Source organism: Mesoplodon densirostris, chromosome 8 (genome assembly GCF_025265405.1).
Source record: "Mesoplodon densirostris isolate mMesDen1 chromosome 8, mMesDen1 primary haplotype, whole genome shotgun sequence".
In the NCBI taxonomy this organism is placed as follows: Eukaryota; Metazoa; Chordata; class Mammalia; order Artiodactyla; family Ziphiidae; genus Mesoplodon; species Mesoplodon densirostris.
Genome location: NC_082668.1, coordinates 14,900,760 through 14,913,828, shown reverse-complemented (window position 1 = coordinate 14,913,828; position 13,069 = coordinate 14,900,760). Strand labels below are relative to the sequence as shown.

Genomic DNA, 13,069 nt, shown 5'->3' with positions numbered 1-13,069 from the left:
ATGTACAATCATTCTAACAAAATCTCTCACTACCTCAAGATCAACTACAGTATACGATTCAATATGTAAGTGCTTGAGGTAGCAAGTTGCAAAAATGGGCCCAATGCTTTACCCCTCCCTGCATCCATGCCCTTTACAATGTGACTCTGTAGCTCTTCCCATCAAGAGGTGGAAGCTACTTCTCTGATCTTGAAAATGGGCTGCCTTGTGACTTGCTTTGGCCAGAAGAACATGGTTGTAGCAATGCAGTGCCAGCTCTGAGTAAAGAGACCCTCTTTTGGAAGCCTACCATGGTTACATGAACAAGAGGGGCTAGCCTGCTGGAGGATGAGAGATCGCACAGAAGAGAGCCCCACTGTGCCAGGTGAAGCCATCCTCCACAGGGCTGTGGCTAGCAAGCCACGTGAAAGAGACGGACTAAGATGAGCAGGGCCAACACGTGTATAAGTGAGCCTGGCTGTGACCAGATGGACTGTCTAGGTGACCTATAGGCTCATGATCAATGATAACACTTGTTGTTTTAAGCCACTGAATTTTCGGTTGGTTTGTGACATAGCAATAGCTAACTGATACAATGCTATCTGTCCCAAGCAGTATATCTTTAAGAATAGTTAGGAATCTGACCTTAAAACTGGAAATAAAAACAGCATTTGGCATTGACCAAGTGTCAAGAATTTCAAAGTACTTAGTAAACACATAAGTTCACTTTAATTTTTAACTGAGCTCTAGGATCCTCACTTTGCTCAGATGCTAATTTGATTCCCAAGAAACTGAAGACATTACTGTAAAAGCATAAATGAAGTTATTACTCTTAATTAAATATTATTCAATATTTTCATCCTGTCTATCAAGGATAATAATTCCGTATGTTCTTTTACCTTACTACAGTAGATACATAAAAAGCAGACTAAAAACCAAAGGTTTGGTTAAGAAAGAAGTACTTATTCCTGGGAGATTAATCTGTGATCTGCTCAAAGACATTCCTGATGAGGAGCAGAGAGGCCCCTTTTATTTCTTCTAGTCCCTTTGTTTGACTCTTTCAGAGAGCTGATTGAAAGCAAGTTAAAAATACACTTTAGGAAATCACCAAGTCTATAAAGCCTCATCTGCTTAAGCTACAACATACTAGAGCAAAGACAGACTCAAAGCATGATTTTTCTTCTAAAAAGCGCTGGCTCTCAAAACAGGAGGCATCTCATGTAAGTCATGATTAACACCATTTTCAAACCTGTAACTCCATGAGAACATACATTTGGTTCAATACATGTTATTTTCTGGTATGATTACCTTGAAAGTCATGCCCACACTTTGATAAACAGATTCAAATAGCACACAAGTGTTTCTGTAAAATCACAAGGCCAAGTTCCACCTCGCCCGACACATCAGCATTTCTAAAACCAGCTCTTTTTTTTTTTTTTTTGGTGAGTATGACTTATAGTTTTTAGCATCTTTATTGGAGTATAATTGCTTTACAATGGTGTGTTACTTTCTGCTTCATAACAAAGCGAATCAGCTATACATACACATATATCCCCATATCTCCTCCCTCTTGTCTCTCCCTCCCACCCTCCCTACCCCACCCCTCTAGGTGCTCACAAAGCACCGAGCTGATCTCCCTGTGCTATGCAGCTGCTTCCCACTATCTATTTTACGTTTGGTAGTGTATATGTGTTAATGCCACTCTCTCACTTCGTCCCAGCTTACCCTTCCCCCTCCCCGTGTCCTCAAGTCCATTCTCTATGTCTGTGTCTATTCCTGTCCTGGCCCTAGGTTCTTCAGAACCATTTTTTTTTTAGGTTTCGTATATATGTGTTAGCATACGGTATTTGTTTTTCTCTTTCTGACTTACTTCACTCTGTATGACAGACTCTAGGTCCATCCACCTCACTACAAATAACTCAATTTCATTTCTTTTTATGGCTGAGTAATATTCCATTGTATATATGGGTCACATCCTTTTTATTCATTCATCTGTCGATGGACACTTAGGTTGCTTCCATGTCCTGGCTATTGTAAATAGTACTGCAATGAACATTGTGGTACATGACTCTTTTTGAATTATGGTTTTCTCAGGGTATATGCCCAGTAGTGGGATTGCTGGGTCGTATGGTAGTTCTATTTTTAGTTTTTTAAGGAACCTACATACTGTTCTCCACAGTGGCTGTATCAATTTACATTCCCACCAACAGTGCAAGAGGGTCCCCTTTTCTCCACACCCTCTCCAGCATTTATGGTTTGTAGATTTTTTGATGATTAAAACCAGCTCTTTTAAAAAAGTTCTCAGAGGACTTCCCTGGTGGTCCAGTGGGTAAGACTCCACACTCCCAGTGCAGGGGGCCCAGGTTCGATCCCTGTTCGGGGAACTAGGTCCCACATGCATGCCACAACTAAAGATCCCATGTGCTGCAACTAAGACCCGGCACAGCCTAAATAAATAATTATTTTTTAAAACTTAAAAAAAAAAAGTTCTCAAAACAACACCCTAATCATCCCAAAATAGCTAAATTAAAGCAATTTAACCATCTTTAAGTTGTAAACTGATATACAGGGGTTATTCAACAAAATGATTTAAAAGAGTACAGAGTATAGCATATGCTACAAATTAATTAAGCCTCAGGCCTGATTTCTTTTAAACTCTGAACAAATAGTAAGTTTGGGGAAATCTGATTTTCCAGTCACTCTTAGGATTGCTGATGCTATTTTATATCTTGGTAAATCACCAAACATTTGTGTTACCTACTACAAAGGATATTTTTTCCTAGTCTGACAGTACCTCCAGGGTTACCTACAAAAATGTGTAATTCTGGTAGCCTGGCTGGTTTCTATAACATTAAAATGTTAGCCTAAGAGGGAGAGGAAAGGATATGGTACAATCTGCTTTTATCAAATAAACAGCAGTTTCCTTCCAGCCAAGTCTCCTGAACTCTGCCCTCTTCATTACCGCGGCAGAAAGCAGCCTTTCTCCTTTGATAACAAAGGGGGGAAACACTAGATTTTTATTGAATTGATTATCTAAACTGAAAGGCAGGGAAACCAGCCTCTTTCTACAGAGGAGAATCAGACTGGTTTAAAAAAATTAAAATTTCCACCCCCTTCTACAGTCCAGGGAAGGAATCCGGGGCAGCTTCAAGGGTCCATGACAATGGTGACTCTCACACTGCAGATCGTGTCACAGGCAGACTTTTATCCTGGAGGGAAGGCCACTTGCACTTGTGTGGTACTTGCACCAGCCCCTAAATGAATAATGCTGCTCCAGAAGCCTGATGGCTGGGTTTTCTACCTGCAGATGTTTTCTTTTTTATTTGGGGAACCACTCCTGCTGTTATCTTTTCACTGTTAGCATCAAAATTATTTTTTTGTGACCTCTGTGCCACCCAGAAGGGTAAAAGCTATCACAACCTTTGAGGAGCAGGGGCAGGAGGACAGGATGGAGTCAATCAATGTAGGGTCCACGCAACACTGATTCTTGAATTAAAAATAAAAAGTTCAAACTCTGTTCACAGCCCAGAAGTCTTGAAATGCAAGGTTATACTAACCTAAAAGAAGCACCGTTGGAGGCCATAAGGAAGAAGCCTGTTTTTCAATTCTGGTCCATGCTTCTTCATACCTACCAGGTTTATTTGTTCATTGATTCACTCAAACTAACATTTGAGAGACCGCTGACCACATGCTTTCCTTCTGGGAGTCTGGAATTTCAGCACGTGTGAGGCAGAGGCTGACTTCATGACCAACCCCTAGTGAAAGCCTTGGGTATTGAGTCTCCAGCCACCTTTTTGCCGGTAGAAGGTATTTCACACATGTGATGTAACTCTGCTGGCGGAACGGAGCACCTCCTGAGTGCCTCCACAGGGCCAGGACTCTTGCAAGCTCATGCCTGCTTTCCTCTAGACTTCACCCCACGCCTTTCCCTTCATGGATTTTGTTTTGGGTTGTCCCACTGTAATAAATCATGGCCATGAGCATGACTGTATAATGACAGTCCTAGTGAATCAAGGAAATTGGCGGTGGCCTTCGCGCCCCCTAACACAGCAGGGCAAAGATTTTTATAAGGGAAAACTTATGGCTGACGTGACTTGTAAGTGACCAAATATGGAAATGATGAAAAGGCATAACTCGAAGACAGTTATAAGAACTTAGGTGTGTAAATGACCCCCAAAACAGTACTATCCTATTCAGACAGGAGAAATTTCATTTCATGTACACACACACACATACATACCCACAGATAGAATAAGCAGAGAGAACTTTAGCTTCTGATGAGATTAAAGCAATTAAATGGAAAATAAATGGGAATGAAAACAGTAATAGCCAACACACAAAAAGCACTTTATCTGTGCCAGGCACAGTTCAAAATGCTTTGCATGTGAATTCATCTAATTCCCACAAAACCCTATGAGGTAGGTGCCTTTATTATCTCCATTTTGCAGATGAGAAAACTATGATACAGAGAGAATAAGTAACCTGCCCAGGGTCACATGGCTGGGATTCAAACTCTGGCATTCTGGATCCAGAATCTGTTCTAAACTATGCTATAAAAAGAAAATGATCATAACAATGAAAAACTACTCTAACGACAGAGGAATAAATGCTCTCCCACTCAGGCTTCCCATTTCTCACTTCTTCACTTTATTTTGTAACACAAACGAAAGAGTCTATTTTTAGGCACTGCATGACAACAAAAATACAGTGGTTAACACTCTGGTTTTCTGTATAAACTAAAAACTTCCAGCTACGCCAGGTTTCCTCCTAAGCATAACACTTAAAAATCAAGTTGTTTATTTAAGATTGTTTCCATGTGAACAGCTACTAAATACATAATTTTTCCTTCAAACCGTCTTAATATGCTTAGAAATGTCTAAAAGAAAACAAAAAAATTAAATAGCTGGTGTAACAACAAAAAAAAAGGAAGATGCCACCAAAAATATTTTAAAAGTTGATTTTCTATAATCTCTATTATTTACCAGCCTAAGAGAAACATCCTAAAATATCTTAAAATATATGAGATATCTCTTTGTTTGACTTGGGCCAGACAAAGTTGAGTTTCTTGCAGAAATCAACCTTGGCCCACAGGCCCCTGAAGCAATAGTATTAGCACGCTTTTCTCCAAACTCTATTTTTCAAAAAATGAAGACAGCGGGCCCACAGCCTTAACTTATTGATAAGGCTTTTAATAAAGTTTTTATCTTTAAAAAATGCTATCTATCCTTTTCAACCAACTGACTGTCTAATTTTTTGGTGCAGTTCACAGCAAAGAAGTTCAAAAAGCAAACGTGTCTAGGGAATCAATTCCTCCTGCCTCACCACATTTCAGTTCTGTCCTGAAAGCAGAGTCTCATTTTCTGTTTCCCTTACCAGGAAAATGACTGCTGCGGTTCAAATTCTGAAACGTAATACTGAGGTTATTACTTTTATTTTCACAGTCTCCTGAGAAAGACAGTCATACTCCGTTGACTCAAGAATATTTTTTTTCACTTTACAAATGTATCATTCTACTTTGCATGCTCAAATATTCTAGTTCCAAAGTGCAAGCAACTGAAAACTAAAATTTAAAAATACTAATTAAGGTTTCATGAAGAATGAAGTTTAAGCAAAAGAGCGTGGGGTACTTATTACTTCAACAAAATAGAAATGAATGCATGTGAGAGGAGCGCCATTCTCTGTTAACCCTTCATGGCACAGTAACCCCTGAAGGTTTCTGATTAGACCCCCTAAGCTCACTGCCCAAACCATTACCAGTGACACCAGGTCTGATGGAATTAAGCTGAATACTCCACAGTGGTTTATTACTCCCTGGGGGGATTCTCTGTATGTAGCTCTATCATATATATAGTTTGGTTTTACTGGGAAATAGGTGGGTATATCTAAAGGACTCCAGGCAAATACATCCCAGAAGCTGACAAAAAAGAGGACAACGTATAAACAGTATTCTCTCCCAGTGGGTTTCCACAGACAAGCATCATGACAAGTAAACTCTCGACAAACTCTCAGGCCCCGCCCCAGACTTACTAAACTAGAATCTCTGTGTTTTAACAAGATTTATCTCCATGTGACTCTGATGAACACTCAAGTTTGAGAACCACTGTCTAGAGAGACCAGATAAACATGTACATTAAGCCTAGACCAGGGTTTCTCAACCTGGGCATTATTGACATTTGGGGCTGCATAATCCTTTTCATGAGGGTCTGTCCTGGGCATTAAAGGATGTTGAGCATCCTCTACTCACTAGATTCCAGGAGTGCCCTCCCGGAGTTATGACGACCAAAATGCCTGCAGATATTACCCAATGTCCCCGGGGGGAGGGGGGAGGGGTGGAAGGCAGAATCCTAGCATTTTACACTTGCTGCCGGAGTAGACAGTCACTGACACTGCCTGGACTCAGGTTTTCCAAAGGTGTGGAACTAGGGCCGTGGCAGAAAGAACTGGGGGCCTCAGAGTCAGACCTGGGTTCAAATCGCAGTCCTATCGTTTACTGGCTACATGACCTTGGGTACTTACTCAAGGTCCTTTGTGCCCCAGTTTTCCAAATGGTCAAATGCCCGTTACAATAAGATGCCTCCACCAAATGTTCCATAAACCTCCCAGCGGGGCCTGGGGCAGCGACTGCAATTAAATGCATTGCTCTTTCTGCAGTGAAACAAATGAATATTCACACCACATGGGACAAATAGAGATTACAAATAGTCTCAACTCTATAGGTCAAGTTTTAGCAGCAATGAGTTTTCAGGCCTAACTCACACAAAACAAACAAACAAACAAAAAGCACATCTGACTTTTTAAATACTTTGAATTTTGGAACTGCTGATAAGACTAGGTGACTGAACTCGCCTCACAGGGAGATGTGAGGATTGGATGCAGTCACGTACATGGGTCCACTTCTGTACTGAGAGAGGAAAGGGGCTTTTAAAAGGTTAACTATTGTTACTTCTCAAGTACAAATTCTGATCATGTCATTTGCTTGCTTTGAACTCTTTGATGGTCCCCCACTGCTTGCAAACTAAAGTCCAAATTCTCCTGTCCTTTCCCATTGCCTGGACCAGGGTCACACAGACCACTCCTCTCTCCAGTGATTTCTCCTCTGGGAGGCTTTCCTTGAAACCCAGCCCTCACCCAAGGATACTCCTTCCTCTGTGTCTCCCCAGCACCCAGGAAGCTGAGAGCACACGGCCATCTCTTCACCACACCATCCAGCCCTTTGGAAAAAACAATTTCAGCGTCAGCTTTTTCTACCCACTGGTCTAGCGTGGGCCCGGCACACAGTAAGTGTCCAATAAATGCTTGTTTGATGAATTAGGGTGGTCAGTGTTCTATTTCCTCAACAGGCTGGTTCTATCAGTCAGAGGCCATAAAATCAATGATTCCAAAGTTATATAAGGGCAGGTGCTATGACTTTTGATCCTTGTTCTATCTCTAGGGCCTGGCACTCAGTAAGTACAGTATTGCTAAATATAGAAATGAGTGAATAAATAAATGATTGAAGAATACGACACATATTTATGACAATGTAAAAACCAACCACCATATCCAACAACAACAAAAACCCCATAGCCGTGTGCTTTCGTAAATCTCATAAAGTGTAGCACCTGCTGAAAAGAGTGTCCTACCTTCCAGGACGGTCCATGGGCCTGAAACACCAATTAGAAACCCGAGGCCCCAACCCTCGCCTGGTCCAGTCATCTGCCAGGATCCTGCTGTGCCCCAGTGACAAAATGAGCTGATCTAAGGCTCCCCCAGAACACTTCAGTCCCAGGGCAGCTAAGTAATCACTTTCCATAAAACATTTATCAGCACTGCTCCTGGCCAATAATCTCAAATATTCAGCGATTGACCCAACACATGAGTCATGAATAAAATATTTTACTGAATAAAGACAGCTAACTTGTATAAAGTGTTGTCTGCATCTATGTTCATATCATGCAAATATCATTATTCTGTCCTTTGCCTTTTTTTACATTCCCCTCTTCTCCCTGTGGCTCGTGTATCCCTCTCTCTCCCATTCCCATCCTGGTGACGCACCCACACCCAGGTCCCACCAAGTTCAGCTACATGTAAATTGCCTGCGCACAATAAACTCACTCAAAAGCAAAATACAAAGGTCAAAGAGGCACTGAGGGCTTCAGGTTTCCTCTTTCCATTTGGGACAGGCCCTCAAAGGTACTTACTTCAAAAGATAGATTACAAAAAGCCTCCAGCTTTAAGAGAACAGCAGTACCTTCCTTCTTCCAGAAAGCCTTTCCACTTTTGCAATATCACCCTTTAAGACCACTCATTGTCGCAAGGAAACACAGTTTCTCTCAATAACATCAGTCATTTCCTCCAAATTCCCACAGTAAAGCCACTAACCTTTTAAACTTTCAGGGTTTAAAAAAATGCCAAAGTTTTAAAACAAATAACCTCTCTCCGATCCAATCACACAGCCCTGGGAAGACCAGAGAGCTGGACTGGGGAATCCTGGGGTGCATTTGTGGCGTCACCAGTATTTCTGTGCCTCTCCATGGGCCTCAGTTTCCTTTTAGATAGAATGAGAAAATCGCATCAGATCAGTGTTTCCCAAAATACGGTGGGCAAGATGTCTTGTTACAAGATAGAGCTGACTTTAGGTGACACAGATGTACATGTTTTAGTTATTAGTTTAATTTTTTTATGGCAAGTGATAACCGGTTTTCCATTAATAGTGGAAATATCAAATTATCTGAAAAATAAAAGTATCTTTCACTATTCTTATTAAGTTTTTTCTTAAGTGAGTCACTTTTAGAAAAAAAAAACTATTTTGTAAATAACAATTCAGGTGGTCCGAGATGCTGTGATAAAATAACTGATCTAGGGACCTGGTGTGCGCGACACAAACAGAGGTGTAAACTCCAGCGTAAAGCAGAAGGAAGACCTTTGAAGCCCCGGGAGGTTTGTTGCAAGAAGGGAATCACTGGCACCGGGTCCCGCGGTGACCGGCCGCCAGTCCCGGCTCCCAGAGAAAGCGGCTCGGAACTGACCGAGGAGGGGGCGCATCCAGCTCTGGGCGAAATCCCACAAAGGAGAGTGCGAGGGGGGGTGGGAGTCCCAGACTGGAGGGACGTGGCGGAGATGTGGGTCTCGGGCTGGCAGAGCGCAGTGGACGCGTGTGGGACAGGTGTCCCGGACTGAAGGTGCGAAGCGGGTACGGCGTCCCGGGCGGGAGGGGAGCGGCGGGGGTCGAGACTGGAGAACCCAAAAGCGGGAACCCTGGACGGGGGTGGGGCCCAGAGGCCAGAAAGGGCGGCGGGGCGACAGGCCGCGGGACCCGGGGGCCGTGGACGTCCCCACGAGAAAAGGGACGAGGCCGCCGACCCCACAGTCCCTACACCCGGTCGCCGGCGGGAGTCCGGGCCGCCCCCGTCGCGCCTCGGCCCCGCGCTCGACCCGCCGTCCCTACCTGTCCTCGCTGGCTGTGATCACGCCATCCTCCTTGGGGATGAGCAGCGCGGCCGTGACGGCGTCCTGGTGTCCCTCGATCTTGCTCAGCAGCACCGGGCGGCTGCTCTGCGGCCTGGAGTGGATCTCGGCCGCCATGTTCGCACAGCAGCGGCGGCGGCGGCGGCGGCGGTGGCGGTCTTCGCGGCGGGCGGCCCATCAGCTGATGGCCGGGCGGGGACCTGCAGGTTTCGCTTCGGCTCCTTGGCGGTGAGGGTGCCGCGCCGCCGTAAGCTCCCGAGTGCTGCCGCCAACGATCGTATTGGCTGGGGAAGACGCGCAACTAAAATTACTTGGCGGAGAGAGAGGCCCTTAGGGATTTGCCAGAGAAGTGGTGAAACTCACAAAGGTTGAAAAGTAAAGTCATTCACCCAGGAGTGGATTGAGCAGATGGCGGCGAAGAGGAATCGTCCCCCAAACCAGAGCCTTGGGAAAATAATAATACTACATTGTATCCATTCTAAGAAACCTTTGTTTGGACCACAGCTGCATTTCAGACATGATAAAGTGTGAAAAAATGAGTGCAATTTAGAATCTTTGAAAGGTACTCATTGAGGGGTGACTATATACCAAGCACTATCCCAAAGTCTTCACATGGGTTATCTCAATACTGATAACAACCATAAGAGGTGGAGAGATAAGTGCTCTTTTAATCTCATTTTGGAGATGAGAAAACCGAACCATGGAGAAGTTAAGTCACTTGCTTAACAGTCACAAAGCTATGAGAAAGAGAAAAGCAGCCCTAGACCTCTAGGAGCTGGCCTGGTACTGTCAGTCAGACTTGGGTGTTGCTAAGAGCTTCTGGGTGCTCACAGCTGGTTCCTGTGGAACATAAATGTCACTGAACCGAACTTGGGTCCATTAGGCCGCAGCGCAGCAAAGCCAACCTACTGACAGCAGGTTGTGGTGAAGGAAAGTACAGCATTTACTTGCAGGGCACCAAGCAAGGAGAACAGGCAGCTCGTGCTCAAAAGACCCAACTCCCTGATGGCTTTCAGGGAAGGGTTTTTAAAGGCAACATTTGGGGTGCGGGTTGCAGTTTGTGGACTTTCCTCTGGTTGGTTGGTGGTGAGGTAACGGGTTATGTTTCAGAATCTTAAACATCAACCTCTGGTTCCAACTGGTCTGGAGTCTACGTGCTTTTGGTCAGCCTGTAGTCACCATCCTCCACCTGGATGGAGGGGAGGTCTTAGTTTCTGCAGAATACCTCAGAGATATGCATCAGACTGCTATGTCTCTTCCTTGAGAAGGAACAAGGACTATGTTTTATGGCTAAACTATTGTTTAAGCTATCATTACTTTCCTTGCTTGACTGCTATTCCTTTGTTTCTATCTATGTTCCTTCACTCCCCTAATTAGTAACTGAGTCTGCTCTTTGGAACTCAGGGAAGACCTAGTGACTAAAGCCTTTTTCTACCAACAAGAAATTGGGGACATGGAAGGGCTTTTTTGTCCTGCTTGGTTTCAATCCCCCCCTTTTCTTTAGTACTGCTCAATGAGAAACTTTCAATACAGAGACACTTCATTTAACATTATTGTGCTCCAACTAGATTATCAGATCATTTATTAGATTATTTCTCTCAAGTAATGGGATATTGCAAAAATACAGTTCCCTGTGCTTTCTTCCATTCCATTTATTCAATTGATATTCCATGAATTTTCAATACTTCACATTGCAGTGTAATACAAAGACCAATCACAATCCCCTCTCACCTTTTCTTAGAGAACTTGCTTCATCCAGAAATTCATCAGCTTGTTTTGTGATATGTACCAAATCCCTCTTTTCTTCTCTCCCTCCCTATAGGGAACCTTTTTACAAGCTGGAATGAACAGTTCAGATTCCTCCTCTTGAAAAGTTAAGCTAAGAGAACTAAACTGTTGTATGACTTGTCAAATAAAAATAACAGCTAGACAGTAGTTAATAACAGATTTTATTTAGGAACTGTTGCAATGAGGGAAAAGGGACCCCAGCATACAACTGGAATCAATTCCCAATATAGCAGGGACAAGTGGGGATTTGAGGCCAAGGAGCAGGGTGGGTGGTCAGTGGGTGGAAAAGTACTAAGAGGAAACATCAGGGGTAAAGGAGGAGTCTGGCTAAACCAAGTTGACAGAACTCTTGCAGAAGGCAGGCCAGGGTGATCAGACATCACTGGAGGATAGAGAGGCTTATAAGTTTGATTAGATATCAAGGGTGATGAGATAATGAGGATGGGGGAGCCTCTATAAACTGACTTAACAGGATTCTTTCTGAAACTGGGTGATGCAGGCCTGTCAAGTGGGGGACACTGGAACCTAAGATCAAAGCCTTGTTGAGGAGAGGGCTTACGGCAGCCTGACTGAACTTTGGTCAAGGGAGAATCTTTGCCAGATCCTCACATCAGAGATGCTTGAGCTAAGTAGTAACATGTTTGGGTCTGTGTTTCAGGGAGATGAATGTAGGTGAGATGTGTGAGGGAAGAGAGGAAGGTATAAGATTGATTACAATGAAGGCTGATTACACTAACCTCGGAGAGAGGTAGCCTAAGCCATCAGGTAGCTGCTTTCAGTCTGAACTGAAAAAGACTTGGCAACTAGACAAAAGAGGGTGTTTGTGGAAAAAGGAACAACTGAAGACATAGGAGCCCAATCTGGGTGAGGAGGGATTTTAACGCCATTAACAAGTAGAGAGACCACAGAAAGAGGTGCCCCCTTTCAACATCTAGATGTTCTGCACCCAACTCAAAATTGAGAATTCAGGGCTTCCCTGGTGGCGCAGTGGTTGAGAGTCCACCTGCCGATGCGGGGGACGCGGGTTCGTGCCCCAGTCCGGGAAGATCCCACATGCCGCGGCTGGGCCCGTGAGCCATGGCTGCTGAGCCTGAGCGTCCAGAGCCTGTGCTCCGCAACGGGAGAGGCCACAACAGTGAGAGGCCCACTTACCGCAAAAAAAAAAAAAAAAAAAAAAAAAAAAATTGAGAATTCAGACAAGATTTCCCTTGTGATTTAATATTAAATTTAAAATATATATTTACAGTTTGGTAAGAAAGCAATATAATGATATTGCTAAAAAGTGAAAGATTAAAAAAAGACATAAGTCCACTGTTCCCATCTTGATGTGTTTTTTTCCATTCTTTACCTTTTTTTTTCTGTAAAAAAGTTCGTACTTAGTTTTTAAATAAAAATGTTTATTTTGGATAAATCAGTATGTTTTAGCATAGGTGTCCTAAAACGAAGGCTTCTGGAGACATGCCAGGTAAATATTTGCTCATAAATAGCGGCTGGATTGATGGTCTGGAGCTCTAAGACATGTTGATAAGAAGTGTTTTCTTTTTTTGAGAATTTAAGTGTTTTCTTTAAACTAAACGTGAAACAACGTTTTTGTTTTACTTTAATTAGAACGGAAGGAACGAGAGCAACTGACAGGATGAAGAAACTTTTCCAGAAATTCCTGCACCCAAATACCCAGCAGGCCCTGTTCCCCCAAGAGAAATTCCCAGGCGCGCAAAAACACCAACGTTTGCGCATGCGCACTAAAACAGCCCAGTCGTCCCACCCGCCGCTCGCTGGCTCCGCCCCGGCCTCGCTCTCCTACCCCGGTTCCGGGGGAACTGTGTTACCGTGACGCTGGGCCGACTTTCTTCCT

General features: G+C 43.7%; 1 protein-coding gene across 1 annotated transcript in view; it reads right to left on the bottom strand.

The window, feature by feature from the left end:
* WDFY1 (WD repeat and FYVE domain containing 1) overlaps positions 1–9,663 on the bottom strand; it is a 46,408-nt gene extending 36,745 nt beyond the window's left edge. The window contains exon 1 of the mRNA XM_060107098.1: positions 9,407–9,663. Coding sequence (XP_059963081.1) covers positions 9,407–9,543 — 137 coding nt within the window. The 5' untranslated portion in view covers positions 9,544–9,663. The remainder of the gene's footprint in view (positions 1–9,406) is intronic.
* Between the last annotated feature and the right edge of the window lie 3,406 nt (positions 9,664–13,069).